Raw genomic sequence first — 26,914 nt, forward strand, 5'->3', positions numbered from 1 at the left:
GATGGCACTGTGATAACTCGGCTATGTGTGTCTGTTTCTCGTAAGCTTCGCAAGACTGCTCTAAGTGTTCTGTTCTTCAAAGAAATAATCAGTTAAATCGTGTCTTTTGAGAGTCTTTTAAAAGAGAAACTGTAAGTACTATCATACCACGTTGTTGTCATAAAGTTACTAGATTGTCTATTGCTAAAATATTGAATACTAGATTAATAAGGAGTGAGAAAGACTTGAGTAACTGATATTGACCATGGTAACATGTAATACTGGTAACATGGTAATATCCGATGCTCTTAGCTTTGAGTAACTGATACTGACCATAGTACATGGTAATATCGGATGCGCTTAGCTTTGAGTAACTGATACTGACAATAGTACATGGTAATATCAGATGCGCTTAGCTTTGAGTAACTGCTCCAGTGTTATAACTTTTGTTACAGGTTATTTAAACACATTCTAACATAAATTAGCCTTGTATTGCAGCATAAAAAACATGCCTGTTGATAAGTTTTGCTAAAACCGAAATATGAATTAAGCCAATATAATCCCCAATATAATTTCACAAGTATGTAACATGCAAACCTTACATCAAACACTCATCACATGCCTATTATGAAAATTTAGGTACAATTTATTTTTTCCACATGTCTTCATTTACTTTTCCTGGCATTGGTGATAGGTTAATAGGTTAATAGGTTATTAGGTTAATAGGTTAATAGGTTAATAGGTTAATAGGTTAATAGGTTAATAGGTTAATATGTTAATATGTTAAATAAGGTTAAATAAAGTTAAGAACAAATCAAACAACTAAATAGAGTTGATACATTAAGACTTGCTGGGCTTGACAATTGCGATGTTACATTTGCATAAAATGACGTAAAACTTAAAACTGAATGTCTTTTAAAACAACAGAAAATGTAACTTTTGTTTGTTTTACAAAACTTAAATCTAATCTAACCTTTTTGTCTTGTACTATTGTTCTCTACATTTGCTGAACATTGTCAAGTTTACATACAACACGCAATCATTTGATTTGAAAAATGGCAGTCTTTTTGGCAATGACGAACTAAGCAGCTGTAGAGTATAAGAATGGTTGACAAGTTGTGAGATGTATGGTCGTACTCATGGTACTTATGGTCGTACTCATGACTTGCTTTTTATAGTTTACCATTGCTGTGCTCAGTGGCAGTGGCAAATCTTACCTTAACATTGAACAGTTTTAGCTTACATCGCCTTTTAAATGTAAGTAAATATTACTAATGCAGGGAAATTTGAATTTTATAAAAGCTATAAGTTTTTGCAATATAATTAGATTTAGAAACAAAGCCATAAACAAAAAACTAACAATAAAAATGTTTTTTTCTTCTAATTTGTCTAACAAACATTGAAGCTATTTGTGAAAAAATTAATTGTTTTTTCATATGGGAAAATTTGATAGCATAGAAATTTTTTATTTGTATAACAAATTTTAGCTGTTATTCTTGTCAACTTATCAGTACAGCTTGCAGTAATCTATACATTATGTTTCTCTAAGCAGCACTTGCAGTGAAGGGCTGCTCAAATTTTGCATGATCTTAACAGGTTTATCTGGATATCTCTATTGAATTGGAAATTTCTGCCATTCTATGCAAGTCGATAGCAACCCGATGGTTGCCATGACCTTGCTATCTGATTTAGACAAGCACCAGTACAAGCAGCGTAGTCAGCACATATCTCATCACCAATCACCGTCATCTCTAGAAGTCAATGAAAAACGACCTCTCAGTTTTGAGTCTCAGGTAATAATTCATCTAAAAGAGTTGAAAATAGAAAATTGTGTTTAATATTTGATTTAATTAAGTACTTGCCTTTGAGGCATTTGAGGCATTGTTACTAAAGAAACGCGCCCAATTAAAATTGAAGTGACAACTCTAATAGGAAAGAATATTGGTGTGTTTTGTCTCACAAATACCAATATACTAATTCTTTTGTGGCAGAATTCTTCATTATTTCTTTTGACAACTGTTATTTGATTTTTATTTTGTAATTTGACATTTAATTTTTTATCGACATTGGAAACTTAAGTCTCATACTAAAATTCGCTATAATTTTCAGCCATGCTAGTATAGGAATAACTATTCCCTAGCCTATTCGCTAGTTTGTTCAAAGACAACCTTATTATAATCTTTGAAGATTTGTCCAATATCTCAAGCTATTTTACAGTTATTATTCCATTTTATAAAATATGAGTTCTTAACTCCTCTACTTAATGAGATGTACCCTAGAGCAGCTTTTTATGTTTAGTAGGGATGAGCAGCCAATCACCTTGTTCAGCTCAACTACTACTAGTCAAGACAAACGCCCTCGATACGTCTGCTCCAACTTCACTCGCATCTGTCTGTTTACAAGTAGCTTGTCATCCGAAATGCGGATATATTACTTAACATATGTTCCATTACAAAATTACTCATTCCGTCTTTTTGTTTATGCCACAAGCTTAAGATGGAGGAATTGATAAATGAGTTCTATTTGCAAATCTTCTCAAGTGCATATGGAGGTCACGGATAAGAATTTTGAGGTTGTAATTAACATGATGTTGTGGCACTCGCTTGCCATTCGCCGTGTTAATTTTGCTCATAGAGCTTAGGCATTCTAATCAAGGGGCTTACCACAATGTATGAGTTAATTTTGCTTAAAATTCAACAAAGATTTTTGTGGAAAAATTAATTAGCTTTTAAAGATGCTATTGAATAAATTAAGGCCTGAAGCTTTTGCCACAAATTTGTTTATGATCACAACAAAACAGCTATTAATATAATATGATATTTACATTGCACAAGCAACATTTGTCATATTCATTAAATAGAATATAATAAAAAAAATTGGTGTTTTATTTGTACAAGTGAACAAAGATCTTCAACCAACTTTTTTATAAAATAAATAATGATTTCATTTTTAAAATTGTTGATTAATTAATTCATTGATTGATTTAATAAGCTAGTTAATGTACTGTACTAACCAGAGTAGCTGTTGCCATTCTTGATTGGTTATTGACAGGCAAGCATTTTAAGTTTTATCTGAATATTATTTTTTATAGCAGTGAATGACCTCGGGCTTTTTTCCTTGCTCATTTAAAAAGTAAGCATGTAATTAATTTTAGTCTACAAAAACAACAGACGATTCCCCAGAAGACTTGAGAGTCTGTCCAAGAATGGATGAAATAACAAGATCTCCAATCAAACCAGCTTTAAAAAGAACGTTATCTGGTGAAGACACGAATGGAAACATATCAGAAGAAGGAACAGAGAAAAAGCGGCAAAGGGTCGAAAATATTGTGACAAGTATATGTCAACCAAGGTTAGTGTAGGATTTATTTCGGATGAATTCATGGTTAGACCCTGGGTTCAAGACTGGTTAACAGGCAAACAGAGTTTCAATAGAAAAAAATTAAAAAACTAAAGATCTCTGCATGAAAAGAGTTATTCTAGCTAAAAGGTTTATTGCATATGGCTATTTTTAAGCTAACGCTAAAAGAAAAAATGTTTTCTGAGCAAATTTCTAAAAATTTTAGGCGGCCAAACCACTTGTAAATTGAACTAAACCTTTCCTACGATGAACTCTGATTAAAATTTCAGTCACTCCTTGCTATAATTCCTGTAGTAATTCAGTCACTCTTTGCTATAGTTCATTTAGTAGTTCAGTTACTCCTTGCTATAGTTCCTTAGTAGTTCAGTAACTCCTTGCTATAGTTCCTTAGTAGTTGAGTAACTCCTTGCTATAGTTCCTTTAGTAATTCATTAACTCCTTGCTATAATTCCTGTAGTAATTCAGTAACTCCTTGCTATAGTTCCTTTAGTAGTTCAGTCACTCATTGCTATAATTCCTTTAGCAATTCAGTAACTCATTGCTATAGTTCATTTAGTAGTTTAGTAAATCCTTGCTATAGTTCCTTTAGTAATTCAGTAACTCCTTGCTATAGTTCCTTAGTAGTTCAGTAACTCCTTGCTATAGTTCCTTAGTAGTTCAGTGACTCCTTGCTATAGTTCCTTAGTAATTCAGTAACTCCTTGCTATAGTTCCTTAGTAGTTCACTCCTTTTTGCAACAGTTCCTTGGCTATTGTTGACAAGTTTTGCTACATTTTTGTTATTAGGATTTCTTTATGTTGCTCTCTCCCATTATAGTTCATTCCTCCTTTTTTACCAGTTTAATTTGTTACAAATTAAAATCTTAAAAACGTTAAATAAATAGAACTAACAATATTTAATTAGCTAATAAACAGTCTGACTAGGTGAAATACTAGAAACAGCGACTAATTATCTACACTACTAAATAAAACTTGTAAATATCATCAGCAGAAACGGCTGAGGAGTGTTGCAAGCAAGACTCCCAAGTGTGTTCAACACTTCTCAATTTTGTTATTTCTTTGCCGTTTTGTCTTTGTTATTGTTTTCCTTTCTGATTGCTTTCATTTTCGCTTGCTTAAATAGCATTTGTTGATAAAGATGTCTCATTATATTTTGCACTTGACTTATTTTGACAAACCAGAAACATTTCCCTATATAACTTGTTTTGATTGGCACTGGGCTGAGTTCATTTTCATCTATAAGGCATTCGGACTGTTGCTATTTGAGTACTGCGTGAAGATGGCACTTACTCCGCGCTTGCTCTCAACTAAATTGCCGTGTTTTCAATGTTTGACTTTTAATCTATACAAATATTCCCAATAATTTTTAAAAAAGTATTTTTGGTAAGAAAAGTCAAATTTCTGAAACTATTGCACCAGTTCCATCATTCTTGTTGGGGAGCCAAGAAAGAATCACCATTCATCGTTTCCTCTGACCTCATGGATTTGAATGGCTTTATTGAACTGTATTCCAAACATTGGTGCGGCGTTTTTTCAGCTTCTTTGTGCTAGTTGGTAACTTCAGTAAACTATGCGAGTGATAATGATCTGCTGAAAACAAAATATTAGGAAACAAAGGGAAAATTTCTCAATATTGTTTGATTCAAGATGCCATGCATAACATACCGGTACCCTTATAAAATATTATCTTCTGGCATTGACAGGCTCTCCGCGGGTCTGACTGCTCATTGCCTTAGGAGTAATGGCCCTCATGTTAAATTTCAGCGAACAACTTTTCCTTTCTAGTTATTTCTAGATGCAGCTAGCTTTCCAGAGGCTCTAGTGGTTTACCTAAGCACTTATTTCACTGAGGAAGCAAATGTAGTCTTCACTAAAAGTTATCATCATTTCTGATTATTCATAGCCTCAAAGTTTGCATTTTGCATAATAAACATAAACATGTACATGTAATTGTGTAATTCTTGCCAGAATTATACATCAAATGTAGTTCCAAATTAGAGTTAAAGATTTGTTATGGAGAAATACAATTTTCTTAGAAACATCAGTTTTGTGAAACACAATTAAATAGCTGAGAGGTACAAGTTCCTGAATTTACAATTTGAAATGTTTTTGTTATCCTAGTGGAAATATGACTCTTTCGTGTCGTCTATCATTCTCAATATAATCGACTGAGCAAACAATCATTCGCAGACGTTACCAGTCTGTGTCATCTCTAGGACTCCATAAGATTATGCAAGAATCAATGCATTTGGCAGAAGGAGACTCTGTCGACAGCGCTATGGTTAGCTTGAATAAAGTCTCTTGAATAAATCACAAGCTAAACTATGCATGGACTACAATCTTTTCAAGACAGCCGAATAAAAGGATAGCGATTGGTCATATTATTCCGTGAACCCGGTTTAGCAGATGAAGCTCTACAACTAATTATTTGACATTTTATGGAACTGCGAGTGGACTGCATATTCCAAAATACTGAAATCTAGAACCATTAATCACCTTAAAAGGTTTTAAAATCTGGACCGCTTTCAAACAGTTTCTACATCGACTTAGACTTGTGGGATATCTTTGAGGCCAGGGAGTTGGCAAAGATGGAGCTTGGTAAAGGGTTCAAACACCTGGCTTAGTCTTGGATGAGACAAAAGAAACTATCTCAACCAGCCGATAGTTTGGAAGTAAGCCAAAATGTTTCGTGCCGTTATTTTCACATAATCTCTGCCACTACCAAAGTCAAAACTAATTTTATGCGTGTTTTGTGGACTATACATAGGTATTACCTTAACGTCTGCTGCGTTCCTTAAAAAGCTTATGCTACACGGTAGCCGTTATCACATAGCGTTTGGCGCTTTTAAATGTGAAAGCCAACATTTTTTTAGCGTTTTGCATTCAATCAAGTATGCCAACTATAGTCATCTCATAATAGATATTGTCATTAGAGTTTTACAGCCTTTAGAGTTTATCGGGCAGATGTTTCTTTCCAGTCAAATTTTAATTGAAATTGCATTACGTTCTCAGATTTTGCCAACAAAGACTACATTTGAATTTTTTCCCTTAGCGTCAAAAAACTTTCGTCTATCCTCCTTCAATATCTTAACCTTTAATCATATCTTTTTAGTTTCCAGTGTTAAACAAGAACTTGCTCTGCTTTGTTAATAGGCAATTAGCCGTACCATTGTCTTTCAATGTCTATACAATACAATGAGATGGGGGAGGAGAAGAGATTTAGAACAAAGTATGTTATATTTGGATGACTCCTGAATGACCTGAGCATGATCATATATGCTGTTTGAAAATGATTAGATGGCAGCATTCTCGACCCAGTTGTTGCCTTCATTCATCAAGACGTTGCTGCTGATTTTTTTTAATTTTTCCGTTTAATATTTTTATTGCATTCTTTAATCTATTTTTCAGCTTAAAGACCCTTCTTTTTGCTTGCAAAAAATACTAGTTGTAAAATCAAATTCAATTTCGTAAAGTTGGCTAAATTTTTGTACCGTTTCAATTTAGTACAATTTAGTATAATTTAGTACAATTTAGTACGATTTAGTACGATTTAATACAATTTAATACATGGGGCAAGCTAGATGATGCTCATTAAAATACTAATTTGCTAATATATTTTGAACCATCTTTGTAGTTGTAAACATAAACTTGAACAATACGTTATATAATAATTATAGTTAAATTATAAACAGAAATATGTTAAAAAACACTACTTAATGGACCGAGTATGCCAAAAAAGCAAGAAACAAAAATTAATGAACTATATGAGGCAAACATTCCATTGCTTATTAAATGTTAATTTTCATAACTTTGCTTATGCAATAATAGTTGATATACTTTGCGCTGTCTTTATACGTACACGTTTAAGGTAAATAAAAGATAACTTTACCAGCCAGAAATAATAAAAAGGAACTTCGTTGTAGTTTCTCAAGTAAAAAACATGAAAGATATTTTTTGACTAAAATAGGACATGGCGGGGCTAAAAGTAAACATTCTAATGGCACTGAGTAAATTTTTTTTGATATAGGCCTACGTAGAATAATAAAATTGCCTTTTGACTTACTGTGTAGGTATGTATTGTAGGAGGTTAGTCGATCAAATATTTTACAGCTCCTGATCAACAGATTCATACAGTGGCTTAATAAAACTTCTATATTAAAACATATTAAAAGTTTAATAATTTGTAGCCTAGACTAGTTAAAAAGAGACATGAGAGTATTAAAGAGCTGCCAGGCTGCCAGGCTGCCAGGCTGCCAGGCTGCCAGGCTAATAAATAATGATAATAAATATAACTGTGAGGGACTGAGAATTTGTGAGATGTGAAGATATGAAACAGAACATAAAGAATTCTGTCACACGTAGCCCCATCTCAATCAGTCTCAGTTATTAATCAATCAAAGTTATTATCGGGAACTGCCGGAAGAGAGTTTCTGTTGATAACCGAGTCCACCTGTACAACACCGCTATACCCAGAGCTGAAAGCATAAAATACCTTGGTGTGAAACTTGACCGTAAAATTCAGTGGCAGTCCCATATCAATGGCACCGCCACCAAAGCGAACTCTACCTTGGGTTTTATCAGGCACAACATCCTCACAACATCCTCACAACATCCTCACAACATCCTCACAACACCTTCACAACACCCTCACAACAACCTCACAACACCCTCACAACACCCTTACAACACCCTCACAACATCCTCACAACATCCTCACAACATCCTCACAACATCCTCACAACATCCTCACAACACCCTCACAACATCCTCACAACACCCTCACAACACCCTCACAACACCCTCACAACATCCTCACAACATCCTCACAACATCCTCACAACATCCTCACAATATCCTCACAACATCCTCACAACATCCTCACAACATCCTCACAACATCCTCACAACATCCTCACAACATCCTCACAACATCCTCACAATATCGGAGAAGGTTGAAATGACTGGGTACAAACAGCTTGGGCATCTTGTGCTGGAACATGCCTCAGCATCTTGGGATTCTGCACTAGACAGTACTTCTGACAAACTGGAGGCTGTGCAGAGGCAAGCAGTGTGTATAGTCTGTGGTGTTAGGAGAACTGATAGGAAGACCAGTACCACCAGTCTCCTCCAGCGACTGCAGCTACTACCACTATACGAACACCGATCTGAAAGACGACGTAAAATCTTTAGTATATTTCACCACTAAAACTCGGTAGTGTTGCGATACATCAAACGTTCTAGTTTCTGCTCATCACGTAAACATCATCACCAGTACTTCATACCACCGTCCAACACGCTACACCACCAGCGCTCATTCTTCATTTGTATGGCAGGAGCTTGGAACTTCCTACCGTCCAATAGCAATCTTTTAGTACCGCCTGACACCAAGTTTGCGTGTATTGTACTATAATTCCAATTTTGTGGCCAACCGAAAACGATGTAATCGATACTGAGATAATGTTTTCTAAGTCACAGCTTTTGCTGGTGCCGGAGACTGTACGGACACAGGTAAATACGCAGGTAAATAGTCTCTTGGCAAAAATTTGGAGTTGTTATGAAAGATTTCACACAAAAAATATGTAGACACGCTGGAAACAATTTTAGTAAAAGTATCTTTACATTTTTGATAAATTTCTAATTTAGTTCATCACCTTGTCAGTATACATATATTTAGTTCATCACCTTGTCAGTATACATATATTTAGTTGATGGTAAGTTAAATTGATGTGCAGTTATTATTGTAAATTTAGATGTAACATAGTAGGCTATAATTGAACCTTTAAACACAACCTTGGTGTCAACCTACCTGCTAGACTTAGTTTCTTGACTGATATGCCAAATAAATATACAAGAACAATCAAGTAACAATTGAAGCAATTCAATTATCTTTGACTCTCTAACGAGAACCACTGAAATGAGCTTTGCAAACTTTTTAAGTACAGCCAACTCTTGTTTGTTTTGATGAATATATACTGCGCCATGTCCAGACCACAAAAAAGTCCAGACTTTAAAAATTGTGTGTCGTACCGTATTTTAGTGTACATTAAACAGCCCGTTGTCTCGCACACAGACTCCTAGGCTACAATATGCTACAATATGCATATACAGTATACATGAGAGAGTAATATAGTTATACCTGCAATAGGTAGAGTATACATGAGAGAGTAATATGGTTATACCTGCAATAGGTAGAGTATACATGAGGGAGTAATATGGTTATACCTGCCATAGGTAAAGTATACATGAGAGAGTAATATGGTTATACCCGCAATAGGTAGAGTATACATGAGAGAGTAATATGGTTATACCTGCAATAGGTAGAGTATACATGAGAGAGTAATATGGTTATACCTGCAATAGGTAGAGTATACATGAGAGAGTAATATGGTTATACCTGCAATAGGTAGAGTATACATGAGAGAGTAATATGGTTATACCTGCAATAGGTAGAGTATACATGAGAGAGTAATATGGTTATACCTGCAATAGGTAAAGTATAATGTTAATAGTGGTAATAATAGCAAATAGAAATTACAGTCACTCATATGCAAGAGCCATCTATCGGTCAATGTTGTCATTCTTTGGACAGACATGGCTGCATCGGACAATCGTACGCAGCCGGGACATTGTCCGAACAATTAAAAGTTTGGTGAAGTGAGGTCCAAAGAAAAAAGGTATTGACTGTATAATCGCTCAGCACTCTTGTTCACAAGCTGCGACACAAGTCAGTCACATACCAGAGGTCCGAAGAGGAGAGTGTTGACTGTGCTTAAAACTTGACCAAAACTGAATGTTTTGAATAAATTTCAGAAAAAAGTTTATTATTGGCTGGCTAAAATTCTTCAAACAATTGGCCAATCTGCAATTTGAAGCTGCGACAGCTGAGACAACTAATCGGAACAGATTACGCACAGTTCAATTTTTTACATAAAACCGGCCAGCATTGGCTAACAAGAAATAAAAGTAATAAGCGTATGTCCATGCACGTTATCAATTGACAGTAGAAAGATTGTACAATGCCCTTATTTTTGAAGCATATTGTTAGTTACAAAAACCAACTGAAAGCTACCAAGAAATGGTCAAGTAACGTAGGTGCAGTTTAACTTTCTATGCTCACTAATTTGTAAGCTAAAACCTAACAATGCATTTTTCACTTGTACCAGAAAGGCCCAGAAAGGCCCAGAAAGGCCCAGAAAGGCCCAACTACAACGTGAATCATCAAACTTTCACGCTAGCTTTTGTAGCTAAACTTCAAATACTTGAAAACTATCAAATTTATGGAATTTATGGGCCAGAGATATGTTTATGTGTGATGAGTAAGCAAAAGAAAGAATGATGCAGATAGTTTTGATTCATAATTTCAAAAATTTGTTGCCTTAACTAAAAATATGAAATTAGTAAATTATGACTAGCACTGTAATTATTTTTCAAGTTTTTCTGGAGAATAGAAAAAATCCCCAATTCGTTAATAAGAAATGCATGTGAGAGGTTATAGCGTAACCACTTTAGAATGCCATTTCTAGACTTTCAGTATTTTTTGTTGCTATGGTAACCATAAATATGGCATCTTAGTCTATTAAGCCACTTGACAATACTGCCAAATTTCTTTAGACTTGATTTAAATTCCTAATCTATGAAATGCTGTATCGTTAATAGCTTCCTTTCTATTGATAGCGCATTGCTGACAAGTGCTGACAAGTGCCTCCCAAATGGGGATGTCACTATTTTATTAGCTGACCTACAATATCTACCTGCTAGCTTCTGTAAAAACTATATTACAAGAATTTCTAATCTGAAGACTTGGTCAATATCATACGTCGATGTGGCAAGGTATTGTGAGCCTTGGATACATTGGCTGGCTTTAGGTTAAATGTATTGACCAGCAGCAGGACTTAATCTTTCTCATGAGGGGCTGGCCAGCTGCAAAGTAGTCTAGCTCCGGAGTTGGTAAACACTCTGACTAGAAGTGAAAGTTTGTTTGTGTACATTTAAATTACTATTAGGTCAGATTTAAATAATTCTTTCACCACTTTTAGCCAATGAGGAATAACGGCTGCTAAAAATAGGATTTTCTATAGTTTAGTGAGTGAAATAAGAAAAAAGTGAGTCAGTGGGATTGTTCCCATCGAGTTGGTTGGCTGGTGTAGTCATGCAAAACCAACTGCTAGTGCAGTTCATCTAGCAAATCAATCTGCACTTACAATTAGATTTATTCTACGGTATGCAATTTATTATTCTAGGGTGTTAGAAGATGTTTAAAAAAAACTTGGTCTAAGCTGCATACTTCATTTGCTCTAACCTCTCGGCGTTGCACAAAAGTGCAGATGTTGCCACACAGTCAAGACAACTATAGACAGTCTGTGAACCTTAACTTTGCGATTGTGTTGAGCCAAAAAACCTTTGTTAGCTAATGATTAATATTTTGACATTTCACTTCTCGAACCATTTGTTAGTGAGCGTTGTTAACCAACTAAAGTTTCGTGTTAAATTTATGTGTTAGTACCTCCGAATTTAATGTTAAACAGTATTTAAAAGTATACACCTTGCTTTAAGTAAGTGCCTCTTGTTCAGTCATTGAAATAATGTATATTTTTAAACAAGAACATGTGAATGCATTTATTGTATCTACAGATTTTGTAATCAGTTCTGATAAGTTAATATCAAATATTTTACTGCTAATTGTTTAAACATAGACATTCTAGAAACAGAAAAATCAACTGAGCACAGCAAATTGTAGCAAAAAACATAATAAAGAAAAAAGCAAAAAGCTTTAAGTCTGCGCCATTATTTATGTTTAAGGTCTCCAAAGTCCCAAGATCTCCATTCCACTTTTGAATCACAAAAGAACAAACGAAAGCAGTTTGTTCCGCAGCAGCATGGCAGCCTAACAAATGGAGACGTCCTAGTTGATGTTGTGTCACCTGATGATAAAGATGGACAACCTCTCCTCAATAACAATGATGAATACGCTCGCAACAATCAATTGTCAGAAGAAAAAAAAGAAAATGCATTACTAAAAAACCAAATCAAAATCATGAGTGATCAACTCCAAAAAAACCAGCAAATGTAAGTGTTTAAAACTGAAGATCTTTGAAAAAGCATCATTTCTTGAACAGGATTGAAAATTCTGTTTGAATCCTGCTTCTAACTAGAGTCTCCTGTTGACCTGAGTCACAGGGGCTAATATTGCGCAAGTGGCATTATGAATCTGCTATTCATTACACATTGTTGACAAGGACAAAGTATACTCTGATCCAGCCAGTTCCTTTACAGAAGGGGTGTCCTGTTCACAGACTTGCACAAATATTGCTCAATTTTACCCTTTTATTACAAATATATACGGTAACCTATATTACCCAAGCTTCAGCGAGTTTCATGATTCCAGGAAACCAACTCGTGTGGTATGAATTACAATGAATGCTTGCCAACTCTCTTCTCTTTATCCAGCAAGATTTCACACGCTCTCTGCTTAATGGTGTATGATGCTGGCTTCATCTTCTTAATACCACTTCACTTGTACAGCACACAAGAGCTAACAGACAAGATAAAGATGGAAAGATATGAGCTGATGACAGCACGGTTGGCGATGCACCAACCACAGTTTGAGATGGAGTCTTGCATTCGAACTATCAGAACTGAAATCAATCAGGCAGTCAAAACGGCGTTTAAAGAGGCCTTTGAGAAACACTCTTCACTTAGTTCCCAGCCTTCACACAGCAAAGATAAAGCGGTATGCTAAATTCCTTCATATTCTAAAACATCTGCTACCAGGCATCACTATTTAAAAAAATTGAGCACTTTTCGCGGATACCATTAGCACTCCTACATATATATATATATATATATATATATATATATATATATATATATATATATATATATATATATATATATATATAACGTACTCCTATAACGTACACCCCTTTTCACATAAATTCTGCATTACGTGAATAATTTATAAAGTCAAATTTCTATAACGTAAATGTTCTTGAAATGGATTATTTATGTCATAGGAGCCGCTACTGCTACTACCGCTACTGCTACTACTACTACCGCTACTGCTGCTACTGCTACTGCTGCTACTGCTACTGCTACTGCTACTACTGCTACTGCTACTGCTACTGCTACTACTACTACTTCTACTGCTGCTACTACTACTACTGCTACTACTGCTACTACTGCTACTGCTACTACTGCTACTACTGCTACTACTGCTACTACTGCTACTACTGCTACTGCTACTACTACTACTGCTACTACTGCTACTGCTACTGCTACTGCTACTGCTACTACTGCTGCTACTGCTACTGCTACTACTGCTACTACTGCTACTGCTACTGCTACTGCTACTACTGCTGCAACTGCTACTGCTACTGCTATTGCTACTGCTACTGCTACTGCTACTATTGGTTTTAAAGCGGTGCATCATGAGTTGTATTGCAAGGTGAAGCCCTCTCTAAAACACTTATTTAGCAAGTTGAAGCTGTTGCAGCACTTCATCTCATAAGCAGAAACTATTTTGACAGATGTAGACTTAGCCTATATTAGCCTAGGTCGTAATTTTGATCATTCTTCAACAAACTAAATATTCGAGCTAAGTCAAGCATGATACAGTAAAGATTCTGTTTTAATTACAAATAAAATAAATCTAATTATATACGAGATAAAAATTGACCTCTAAACTTCGGCTTATGGTAACATCAAAGCAGCAATATTTGTTCGTATGGTCTACTACAACATCGCTTACTTTCACTGTTACTTTTTCAAAGGTCCCCAGTAACTGGTATCGAGGCAAGGCATACTCAAGCAAAGCACAAATAATATTTCTAGTTGATAGTGCGCGTGTTTAGCCCGACTAATGCGATGCCATCGGTGACAGCTCATTTCATAATGGCACCATAATACTACATGTACCCTCAACTCTACCAATAATGACACTTGGTAAATTGACACCCAACACACCTCATGTTCTATAAGCTCTACCGCTTTATGCGTTTGCTGATTTTCAACAATATAAAGGACATTTTGAAGTAGCTGACACTTCTGCATTGAACAAATTGTAGCAAATAAACCAGTTTGTCTACTACTACGAAAGGCTGTAGAATATTTGACCATGAGAAAATCTAATGCTTGATAATTTAGCTAGCATAGCCAAGCATGTAATAGACAGTGAAGGGCATAAAACAAGTCAATGAGCAAGAAAACAGTCATTGTGAGGTTCGTAAAAATGTAAATTTTGTTTGTGAAATAGTTTAATATTTTTGCACTGGTTCAACTATTGTCAGAAAGACTACCTTAATGCAAATGCATGCAGCAGTTTTTATAAACAAATACCTTGTAAACAGTTTTTGTAAAATAAATTAGAAATCAGGAGTTGCTAAAATTAGTAAATGATATAAGTTAAAGAAGCGCTCCACAACCAGACAACCAGGTCGGTTTTATAATGTAATGAGCGTCTAATGGTTGTGATCTATTTCTTGGTCACACCCATCTGTTCAAATCATTTCATTTACTCCATTTTGCTTCCACCCTTCCGAGGAAGCTGACAGATTATGGAGTTAATCAATCGCTGATCAAAGGAAAACTATAAATAGAGAGTATTTGAATGGCCTTGCTGCTGATTAAGAGAGGATACAGTTTCTAAAACGTTTCTGCGAAGTAGTAATACAAATCATGGTATCAAAGGCTAACAACAATTTTAAAGTTTTTTGTTTGAGATATTTACATTCAGAATCTATAAACAATATATGGGCATCCTTTTTCTGAGATGTTTAGATCTAAGGCTAACAACAATTGATGGCCATCTTCTCTGAGATTTTTAAGCTCTAAATGTTATCACTGAATGATAAGAAACTGCGGAGGTGATAGGATTATAAGTTGATATCGTTATATTTAGTGATAAGATGACGATTGTAGAGCAGTGAGAAGATAAGCAAAATTGGTAAGACATTATTGGCACTTGGAACAATAGAGGTAGGATAAGGAGCATCACTCACAGCCATGTCTGTTTGTTCTATTGTCTCTAAAGATTTCGGCTGAACATCGGAAGGCATTTACAATTGTGGGAATGCGTAAGCCGTGATAGCTGTCATTATATAAAACTTCTTAGCCCAGCGCTGACCCCACTTTGACCTAAAGCTAAAATGTTTAAAGAGCCTCGACATGTTGGCTCTCACAAACTTATTATTAGAGTTTCTTTAGGTGAAGACAAATTATTAAGGATTCATTACAGATAATTTCTTGTGGTAAGTAAATAGGTAATAGGAAGTAGGTATAGGAATTAGGAAGGTAGGTAAATAGGTAATAGGAAGTAGGTATAGGAATTAGGAAGGTAAGTAAATAGGTAATAGGAAATAGGTGTAGGAAGTAGGAAGGTAGGTAAATAGGTAATAGGAAGTAGGTATAGGAAGTAGGAAGGTAGGTAAATAGGTAATAGAAAGTAGGTATAGGAAGTAGGAAAGTAGGTAATAGGAAGTAGGTATAATAGGAAGGAGGAAGGTAGGTAAATAGGTAATAAGAAGTAGGTATAGGAAGTAGGAAGGTAGGTAAAGAGGTAATAGGAAGTAGGTATAGGAAGGAGGATGGTAGGTAAACAGGTAATAGAAAGTAGGTATAGGAATTAGGAAGGTAGGTAAATAGGTAATAGGAAGTAGGTATAGGAAGGAGGAAGGTAGGTAAATAGGTAATAGGAAGTAGGTATAGGAATTAGGAAGGTAGGTAAATTGGTAATAGGAAGTAGGTATAATAGGAAGGAGGAAGGTAGGTAAATAGGTAATAGGAAGTAGGTATAGGAATTAGGAAGGTAGGTAAATAGGTAATAGGAGGTAGGTATAGGAAGTAGGAAGGTAGGTAAATAGGTAATAGAAAGTAGGTATAGGAAGGAGGAAGGTAGGTAAATAGGTAATAGAAAGTAGGTATAGGAAGGAGGAAGGTAGGTAAATAGGTAATAGGAAGTAGGTGTAGGAATTAAGAAGGTAGGTAACTAGGTAATAGGAAGTAGGTATAGTAAGGAGGAAGGTAGGTAAATAGGTAATAGAAAGTAGGTATAGGAAAGAGGAAGGTAGGTAAATAGGTAGTAGGAAGTAGGTATAGAAAGTAGGAAGGTAGGTAAATAGGTAATAGAAAGTAGGTATAGGAAGTAGGAAGGTAGGTAAATAGGTAATAGAAAGTAGGTAAAGGAAGGAAGAAGGTAGGTAAATAGGTAATAGGAAGTAGGTGTAGGAATTAGGAAAGTAGGTAAATAGGCAATAGGAAGTAGGTAAAGGAAGGAGGAAGGTAGGTAAATAGGTAATAGGAAGTAGGTGTAGGAATTAGGAAAGTAGGTAAATAGGCAATAGGAAGTAGGTAAAGGAAGTAGGAAGGTAGGTAAATAGGTAATAGAAAGTAGGTAAAGGAAGGAGGAAGGTAGGTAAATAGGTAATAGGAAGTAGGTGTAGGAATTAGGAAAGTAGGTAAATAGGCAATAGGAAGTAGGTATAGGAAGTAGGAAGGTAGGTAAATAGGCAATAGGAAGTAGGTAAAGGAAGGAGGAAGGTAGGTAAATAGGTAATAGGAAGTAGGTGTAAGAATTAGGAAAGTAGGTAAATAGGCAATAGGAAGTAGGTATAGGAAGTAGGAAGGTAGGTAAAGATGGCATGTTAGATGGGATTTGGAATATGAAAGCGTAAAATTTCTTGACTGACGACTACTAAAGAGGAAGCACACCGCTGAAATTTATTTTTTGATTTTGAAAGCGGTCTTATACTTTTTCCTTTAAGATCCCCACAATAATATAATAATAAATAGCGTATAAAGTCTATTCAGACTGATGTTTATTAAATGTATGTAATAATTTCCTGAGCAGTACCCTCTAGAGGAACTCATAAAAACTCCAGAGGCTATTGAAGAATGCTTACTCAGTTAAAGCCTGTTACACAATGTGGAAAACTCATAACTTTCTTGAAGCATTCTTGGCAGTAATCAGTCTGACTTATGCAAAAGGCCTTTCACTCTGTTTGAAATTATTATACAGCTGGCAAGGAACTTTCTTATGCATTTTAAATTATCTCTATCGATAAATACTTTGGTGCCTGGCTTGTCTGGAGCCTTGTCAATAGATTTCCTCTGATATATCGGTGATCGACTTGAGCCCTGTAGAAACCCTGAGCACTGAGTAATATGTCAGGAGGGCTTCCATTCCCTAGTGGCAGCAGCTTTTCACGCTGTAATGTGTGTCTAGAGGCACGTACAGCAGCATTCCAAAGGGTAGTGTTAGCAGTATCCAAGTCTTTAGGATGAGAAATCTTGCTCTTTTTGGAAGTCTATTAATCTAGCTTTACCAAATGGTTATGACTAATACCATAGTTTTCTCCTTTGGTTCATGCCTGATCAACATCACTCCTGCTACTTAACTGAGAGAGCAACTAGAGCAGCTAGACTGTTAGGGATCCATGTTGACTAAGTGGTTAATATACCTTCCTTTTATAATATAATTATTAAGCAAAGCTTCTCCAGCAGAATTTCGGCGTGTAGAATAAATTGAGACTATTAAGATCTAACGTAAGCTATACACAGCCGCTCCGCAGGCCCAGGTGTGTGAGGTCAATAATCCAATCAGATCCTATCACCTTCAGGAGTTACCCCCTCTGACTCTATAATTTGTGAAGTGCAGTAAGTAGCGTCTCAGTGTCTAAGACATCAGATTCAGGTTCCTTTTCTCCAAGATTTTCTTGTAGATGCTAGGAAGGGGATCTGACCTCAACCTTTCACCTCGCATTGCTTATTTAACAGTCTAGTGGCCCTAAACATGTATCTGCCAAAAAATGAAAAAAAAACCAGTAAGCTATATATTAAAAATGATAGATTTTCTCAGCAAATAGATGCATTGAATAAAATATCCACATGCTGAAAAAATTTAGGCAATCTGCAAATTACACATCAACAGGTTTCAGCAAATTGAGCAACATGCATCAGCATATTTAAAAAACTATTTGATACATATTACATATCAATTGTTTTTCATTATGTTTTGGCTATCAAGTGAAGCGAAATAATTATATGTTTAATGAAATTGCTGTTTAGATTTGTGCATAAATATCTCTTTAACCATTACCAATATTTATCATGAAATGATAAATTTGTATCGCAGACATCTACAATCAGAGAAACAACACAAAGGGAGACAGCTCCTCAGCATTCGAGCAGTAGCAATAGCATACTTTATGTGCCAGACCAGATAAAGCGTTCCAGCTCTACCCTTCCGGCAGTACCATCTTCTCATATTCCTCCAGTTCCACCCGTGCAGCATGCCTTAGCAAACTCTCTACTACCTCTACCACTCTACTACGGGCAGGCCTTAACTAGCTCTTCACCTTTTCCGTCCACAAATGCATTGACCTCTCAGCTAAACAACAATATGGTGAGTTTAAATATTTGTTCAACTTCTGGCCCTACCCTAAGGTCAAATAGCTACTGATGAGACGTGATGAATCAATTCCGCAGCCCTAAACCTTTACATCACTTTCTATTTTCGATTGAAGGTATGAATATGGTAATTTGTAGTATGTTAATCCTGTTAGACTTGCATGTAGCTCAAGTTTGTCAAGTCTGTCAAGCAACTCAATCGCTGACAATAAAATGTCTTCACAAGATTTTTTCTTGTTGTACATTTAGAAATAAAGTAATTCGTGCACACCCTACTATAGTGAGCTTGAAGCTATTTAAATTTACAAACAATGTTCACTTGTTTTATAAGATGAGCCTGAATTCAGTTATGAGTTGTACGATGTCTTATAAGATGAGCCTGAATTCAGTTATGAGTTGTACAATGTCTTATAAGATGAGCCTTAATTCAGTTATGAGTTGTACAATGTCTTATAATATGAGCCTGAATTCAGTTATGAGTTGTACAATGTCTTATAAGATGAGCCTGAATTCAGTTATGAGTTGTACAATGTCTTATAAGATGAGCCTGAATTCAGTTATGAGTTGTACAGTGTCTTATAAGATGAGCCTGAATTCAGTTATGAGTTGTACAATGTCTTATAAGATGAGCCTGAATTCAGTTATGAGTTGTACAATGTCTTATAAGATGAGCCTGATATCAGTTATGAGTTGTACAATGTGGAACAAACCTGTTTAAAGAAGCCATGTTGCTTGACCTTTGAATGAACTCTTGATCTTCTCATGTCACTTTTATCGTAACCTTTTGTCTACTAAACATCTGAGGGTTTTATAATGCAGTACAACTAAGGTTAACTGTTATCAGGCAGGTTTAATTGATGTTGCCAGAATACAGGCATGACACACAGTCTCCTACGATTATAAAAATAACAAATATTTCTTAAAACCTATTCTTGCCATAAATATGTGTCACTCAGAGACAAGCATTCCGTTTATGCAAACTGAACCCATACAGAATTTCATGATCTTTTAAAGATCTCATCTGCATATGATTAGGTTTGTTTTCGTGTTATTGAATGGTGATTTATGTTCCCTCAATCCAGTTGATGAGAACATATTCTACTGCTTTAAGTCAATCTTAACTGGCACAGAGTTGTATTTTATCGTAAAAGACCACAATTAATTATCTTAGACACACCCATTCTTTGGCCGTTCATAGGATTAGTGGGACTTCTTTTGTCAAGTTTAACCGCGATTTTCCTAAACTTTAACAAACCGTGACACAAATCAAATGCATGCTCCAGTTTTTTATCTCCTTCAAATAAAGTTTTTAATATATTCATGACCACCTGTAGCAAATGTTTCAAATCAAGATGTTTGCTTTGAAGAATTCGAGTTATAGTTCATAGTTTGCACCATTTGGTCTTGTCCTTTGCTGATTTTACTACACTATAAATTAATCAAAACAAATTTACTATGATCTAGTAGGGATGATTTCACAAAAAAATTTTGTAATTTTTTTAAGATACGTCAATATCGGCTACAAAACAAGGATAAATTTTTACTAGCAAATAACTGTTTGGTTGCTGCGTGCGGGTGAGAGAAAGTTCAAAAAGATTTCACTTCTTTCTAATATGTACTTTGTATGCTAGATGTCGGCTCAGCTCTTCCAGGCAGCGATGGAGAATGAGCTAATGGAGAGTCAGCTCTACAGAGATAGAGAAAGTCAGCTGAACAAAAAGAAGCGTACAAAAGTTACTGACACACGACTTTCTCCGCGCAACTCTAAACCTGGCGACAATGTCTCTCCGAGTGGCAAGCAAGAAGTCATAGATGCTAATAAACTGTTTGATGGTAAGTTGATTTAGAAGGATGCTGAAAACATCTATGGTTATAGAAAAATGTGAAGAACTCGCTAGGCCTTCTTTTTGTTACTTTCGGAGAATGTTCAAAAGCTACCGTAATCTGCAAAAAGTTCGGAATCACAGTTGAAACTGAACCCATATAGTCAACCTTATATTCTCTAATGGCGTTCAACTGTTAGATTTTTAAGACTATACCATGTCATTTTGAAGACTGCAAAATTTTGTTGGGCTACCATTCCTAAAAATTAAAAACAATTGAAAAAGCTATTTAACTGTTTTTTTATAAGAACTATGATAACATATTATTTTTGAGAAATACGCAAAGTTTTTAGCAACTATAATATTTGTAGGAATGTGACATTATCATATTAAATATAGCAGTGCTATTAAATACTTGACGCATTTTTTTCTTATCACTATTTTTTCTTATTCATTACGATGCCCGTCTTTGTTTAAATTGAGCCATCAAGCTTGTAAACTTGCTGGCCTGGGCATCCAGGTCATACTGAGTAGACCTTTCATAACACATTCATCGTGTCTCTTGAATAAATCTTCTTTTTTAACCTTTTTTTTATAAAACCTCTTTTTTAAGAATTCAATATAATAGCTTTGAAAGAAAAACTAAAAAGCTAAAAATGGCCTGTTCTATTTGTTCCATTTGTAGCCTATGGCTCCAGCTCGTCTCTTTTTCCTCCCATGAATGCTAGCAGCGTAGCAGCTATGCAAAATGCTTTACTGAGTGGGTTCTGCGCACAAACCCCTCTAGAAGCTATGAGGGGAACTGCTGGAAATGGGGCTAAATCACCAACAAATGAAAGTGACACCAGCGAGCACCCTTCTTCTCCGGATCTGAGTATCTCACTACACCCAGCTCTTCCTGGACAAGTATCCTTTTTCATCACCTCAAGTCTTGGCTGTTATTTAAGTTGATTGACTAGCTAAAAAACAAGGATATAATGTTTGTAAATGGAACGATTAGCAATAGACTTTATCATACTTACCTGTGCAAGTCAAGAGGCGTAAATGTTAAAACTGTAGTACAGCTACAATATGACTCATAAAAAAGTAAATACGGAAGGTCGAGTACACATGTACAGGTCACATTGTTTCAAGGTCGAGTACACATGTACAGGTCACATTGTTTGAAGGTCGAGTACACATGTACAAGTCACATTGTGTGAAAGCTACGGTAAACATAAATTCCCACCTTGATATCATCTGGCATATTAAGTCAGACCTCACAACTTTCATTAGGCTTTATAGCCAGTAGCTCATTGCATCTTTCTTATATATTTATTAATTGTCAAATGCTAGCAATATTTTTTTATGTTATAAATATGGTTGCAAAAAAATTGAACCAAAATTATATTTGATTATATATGATTATTGTAAGAAAGACTATATGACATATACACTATACATTTCTAAAACAACAGACTTGAAAATTATCAAATCGCCAGCGGAGTGTCAGTAGAGGGTAAAACCTTTTGTATTTTTACATTTATTTTTGTAAAAGAAACATTTTATCTTAAGTTCTTACCAGTAATTATTATGCATAAACTATTGCGAGTTACTTTCTCAGGAGGAGAGAAACCTAATGAATGAGCTCCCGCAATGAACCAAACCTTTAAACATAAATAAGGCAATCTCACATCAAGCTTTTTTTCTTCATTTGCAAATGGATGGCGGAGCGCACATCAAGATATAACAGATTGAGTAGACAGAATTTGGTAAACACAAAATTTGGCAAATGTAAAAAACCACTTAATGAAACATTCTCATGAGCTAGAGAACGCCGTGTCCTTCCTTTACCATTCCTTAACCATTTGAGTAGAATGTGACGCTGACTCCGCTACACCTGAGGAAGGCCAAGCTAATGTTTTTCTACGTCAGGTATCCCAGCTCTATGTTGCTCAAGAACTATTTCTGCGATGTTCACTTCAACAAAAACAACACGGCTCAACTAGTTAAATGGTTCAGCAACTTTAGGTGAGCTCTGGTCTTTGCCAATAGCATCGCGTATCAAAATTCAAAGTTATAACTTTTTTTCTAAAACGCTATACAGAGAACATTCTGAAATTAAACCACAAATATGCAGTTACAAAAATTTTTTTTTGAATGTGTTTAGTGTTTGCGCTTGCTGTGAAGTTTTTAAAAGCCAGCTTTAGAATATTTTTACTATTTTTGAATACATAAAACTCGAGGTAAAGTAAACTCCAGCATTAAAACAGTGGTTCATAATATAGGTTCATAACCTGGGTTTTTAACCTGCGTTCAATCAAACTCTAGAGGTTCAGTGAGTCAGTCTCAGGGATTGGTGAAGGTCTCTCAAAGGTAACAGTAGAAGTCACACTGATTTGTAAGGTCATGGCTTTATGAAAAGTTAATAATATATAACTTGTTGTAAGTTCAGGCGTTGTATTGATTTTGTTCTTTGAACACAGTGATGTTAACATACTGAGTGATGTTAACACACTGAGTGATGTTAACACACTGAGTGATGTTAACACACTGAGTGATGTTAACACACTGAGTGATGTTAACACACTGAGTGATGTTAACACACTGAGTGATGTTAACACACTGAGTGATGTTAACACACTGAGTGATGTTAACAAACTGAGTGATGTTAACACACTGAGTGATGTTAACACATTAAGCTCATTTTGTGCACCAGCAAAAACCTAAAACTGGCGAGGCTCAGCACTTTCAACGAAGTTATGAAACACTGCACTAGAGTTTAAAAAGTATTGCATGTCAATTATTATAAACAGTATTAATATATCATATTATATTCAATATAATATGGGCTAATTTTGTGTGAGCTAAAATATAAATATATTTAATATAAACCTGTGAGCTTAAACAGAAACTGACAAGGATTGATTGATTGAATCAGTAACAAAAGATTTATGCATCCAAGTTCAACAAGTGACCAATCAGAGCATTTGTGAGCAGTTCTAATTAAAGACTTTTCGATAGAGCACACAAATTTTCAACTGCACCAAAAGAATTGGTTGCGGTATACCTCAGATGCTAAGAATTTTGTTTTCCTTCTGTTTGTCTACTATGTTTGTACACATGTTAATAAGCTTAGCTTACCATTCTATGATTAATGGTTTGGCAGGTGGGTGGTGGTAACAAGCAGACAAACTTGAGATACGAGTTTACACTTGAACTCGCTCTGACAAGTAGTGATCTCAAACATAAATAAAGCGTATACAATGTACAAAGAGATTATTAATCATGAATCATTTATCTTAAGCACTTAAAAGTTTACAGATAAATAAAACTATTATTTCATAAGTTGAAGTAGTTGTGATAACATAAAAGTTAATAAACAACTGGCAATAATTTGAAGAAGGTTCAGAAGAGCCTAAATGTCGATGTTATAATATCTGACCGATAAACTGGAGCATGTCTGAAGGCTTTGAAGCTGATGGGTTGCCATGGCAATCATTTCCTGATCAACCACCCATGTTATACGACGTCTTATTAATATTTCATGCTTTGATTTCTGCTCTACTCTATTGTATGAGATCTATCAGGTATTTGGCCTCTTTTCAACGTGTTTTAATAAATTCAAGCTGCTCTTCTACATCTATGTCAATCTTCAGTACAATAGCCTCCTTCAGTTGATGGATGTTCTTGTATGAGCCATAGAATAGAATTTCAGGCTGTCTCTCTGTAATAACACTCTGAGCACATGCCAACATAAATTTACATCTTCGTCCCTCCCAAGAATCTCAGCGAGCGTAAAGTTTAAGCTCTTGACAGCATAGTTGGCAAGAGAAGTAGACATTCACTCGGAAAAATGATAAATTATTTCGCAAAAATTATTTATAAGTCTGCCTAGAATATAAGGCCAAAATATCTTGGCAGTTTTCAAACTTCCAAAAGTTTCATCTAATTGAAAATAGATCATGATTAGGAAGTTTTTTATGTCAACATATTCTTTCTTGCTAGAAAAGTTTCAAAATCTTTGATTAGATTTTTAACATGTTTCAATAATAATATCCTCATATGCATGGTCATTAACTGCATGATGAATGCTTTTTACTACAATAAAAATAAAAACTTCCATAAAATAGTAAAAACATAAGTAATAAATTAAAACTTCTATTATAAAAAATTTACCACTTTTTACGACGTTGCTAAATTATTTTTAGTCTCACAAAATAAAAGTTTGCTGTAGGCAGTGTATTAAATATATGTGTACTTTTATTTCCCCGACAGCAGTTTTGACAAAATAAAGTACGAGCCTCAGGTGAGCATCATTTACCATTGAAGCGTATTTTATTTATCAAAATTCTTTTATTTTAGAGAGTTTTACTATATTCAAATGGAGAAGTATGCCCGACAATTCATAGCTGAAGGCATGTCTGCTGAACAGGTGGAAGTAACTCCCGATTCCGAACTTTACAAGATTCTGAACCTACACTACAACAGAAACAACCAAATAGAGGTCAGAGTTAATCACGCTTTAAAAATGTCAAAACTATGAACAGACGAGCGAAATAATTCAAACATCTTGGCTACAGTCTAAAAGTTTAATGAACAAAACACTATAAACATAACTTATCTGAAATGTAAAAGTTCAAATACATTCCAAAGATAATGACACGTTCTTTGTTCTTTAGATAGACAAGAGGTAATAAGAGTTTTAATTCAGTTTTAATTGAATGCCAGTTAGTTTGACCTCTAAAGTTAGCAATATGGGTTCAGGTAATTCTAAAATTACTTGGTCACATATTTACATAATTTTGCTTCCATAACTTTGAGGTTGGGATGCATTAGGATTTGTACTATGAATAACGTTTGTAATGTAATAGTAACACATAATTATAACTTTAGACCAAACTGTATAAAAATTTAGCTTAGATTTAGCTAAATCTAAGCTAAATCTAAGCTAAATCTAAGCTAAATCTAAGCTAAATCTAAGCTAAAAAGTAAAGATTTAGCTTTTCAGTTTCAAAAACTGAAAAGCATAGTTTTTGTTGTGTATACATTTATTTAAAAAAAGGCTTGAATAGTTCCACTTTGCTAATAAAGAGATTTGCATCACATTCTTAGATAGTCAGCATGTTAGATAGTCAGCATGTTAGATAGTCAGCTAGATGGAATAATATGCTTGATCAAAATAATAAAACTTTTTTACAAATGAAATACTTTGCGAGAAATTGCCAGCTTTACTTCTAAATCTTTGTAAAATATATTTCGGAAGAGGAATTGTGTAAAGAACCTCCAAGTTTTTCATTTTAAATTTTACATTTTACAGGTGCCACGCAGCTTCCTAGAGACGATACAGACCACATTGAGAGAGTTCATCAAAGCAATCATTCTTGGAAAAGATAGAGAACAATCATGGAAAAAGCCTATTTATAAAGTAATCGCGCGATTGGATGATATAGTGCCCGAGTACTTCAAATCCCAAGACTGGATGGAGCAGCTTAGTGACTAGGAGTTGTCAACACCCTGACACAATTTTAGTTTAGGAAAGACAACTGCTATGATAGTAGATATATGATATTACAATTAAAAGGCTGTATCTCCATTGTTTCAAAAATTAGTCTTTATACAGTAATAATTTTTAGTTTACAGGTTTATCCTACAGCACGCCTAATCAAAATATAATCATGTTGCATATTAATTTATATTTTTATAATAATTCTTTGTGAATTTTATTAAAGCAACTTAAGCCCACAATGTCTTGAAAAGGTTTTTCGTTGCACACAGTTGTTTGAATTAATGCTGTTTCATTTTAGTTTTGCTCCTCTACAGCTCTATTATTTTTAAAACAACCTAAGGCTATTCTAGCTGCGTTACTTCATGCGAATGTCTAACCAGAGTACCAGAGTTTTTTTTCAGTCTAGTCCAAAAGTAATGTTTCTATTTTTAGCCATAAGACAGTATCGTGATATATAATCCTATATAGGTTTGTAAGGCTAGTATTTCTGTTGTACAGGTTAGTCTATTGTGGGACTGTATAAATAATCTAAAATTTTCATTCCAATTACACTCATCCCGAGGCAGAGCCTAAATGTCTGCATTATTCTTGTACAAAGTGTATTTTCTAACTCTGCATGTGGATAACCTCTATGAGCTTATCTGTATCTGCGTGTGAAGTACCTCTATGAGCAATTCTATTTCTTTATTCGAGTTACCTCTATGAGCTTCTAAATCATTGTAATATATTGTTGTAATTCATGAATACCAATAGTTTTAATATGTTCTGAATATTCATTACTTGTTCTTCAAACCAGTTATGAGCTAAAGATGACCAGAATTAGTAGATGTGGAATACTGGTAATGCTGGTTGCACTAGCTATGA

General features: G+C 34.9%; 1 protein-coding gene across 1 annotated transcript; it reads left to right on the forward strand.

The window, feature by feature from the left end:
- LOC137399571 (homeobox protein prospero homolog 1-like) lies at positions 1-26,596 on the forward strand. Its single transcript, XM_068085749.1, has 11 exons — positions 1-131; positions 1,576-1,772; positions 3,134-3,330; positions 12,137-12,403; positions 12,860-13,067; positions 18,465-18,734; positions 20,371-20,572; positions 21,248-21,468; positions 22,418-22,572; positions 24,907-25,048; positions 25,862-26,596. The coding sequence occupies exons 2-11, from the start codon at positions 1,620-1,622 to the stop codon at positions 26,042-26,044; spliced, it is 1,998 nt and encodes a 665-aa protein (XP_067941850.1). The 5' UTR covers positions 1-131; positions 1,576-1,619; the 3' UTR covers positions 26,045-26,596.
- The last annotated feature ends 318 nt before the right edge of the window (positions 26,597-26,914 follow it).

This window comes from Watersipora subatra, chromosome 7 (assembly GCF_963576615.1).
Source record: "Watersipora subatra chromosome 7, tzWatSuba1.1, whole genome shotgun sequence".
NCBI lineage: Eukaryota > Metazoa > Bryozoa > Gymnolaemata > Cheilostomatida > Watersiporidae > Watersipora > Watersipora subatra.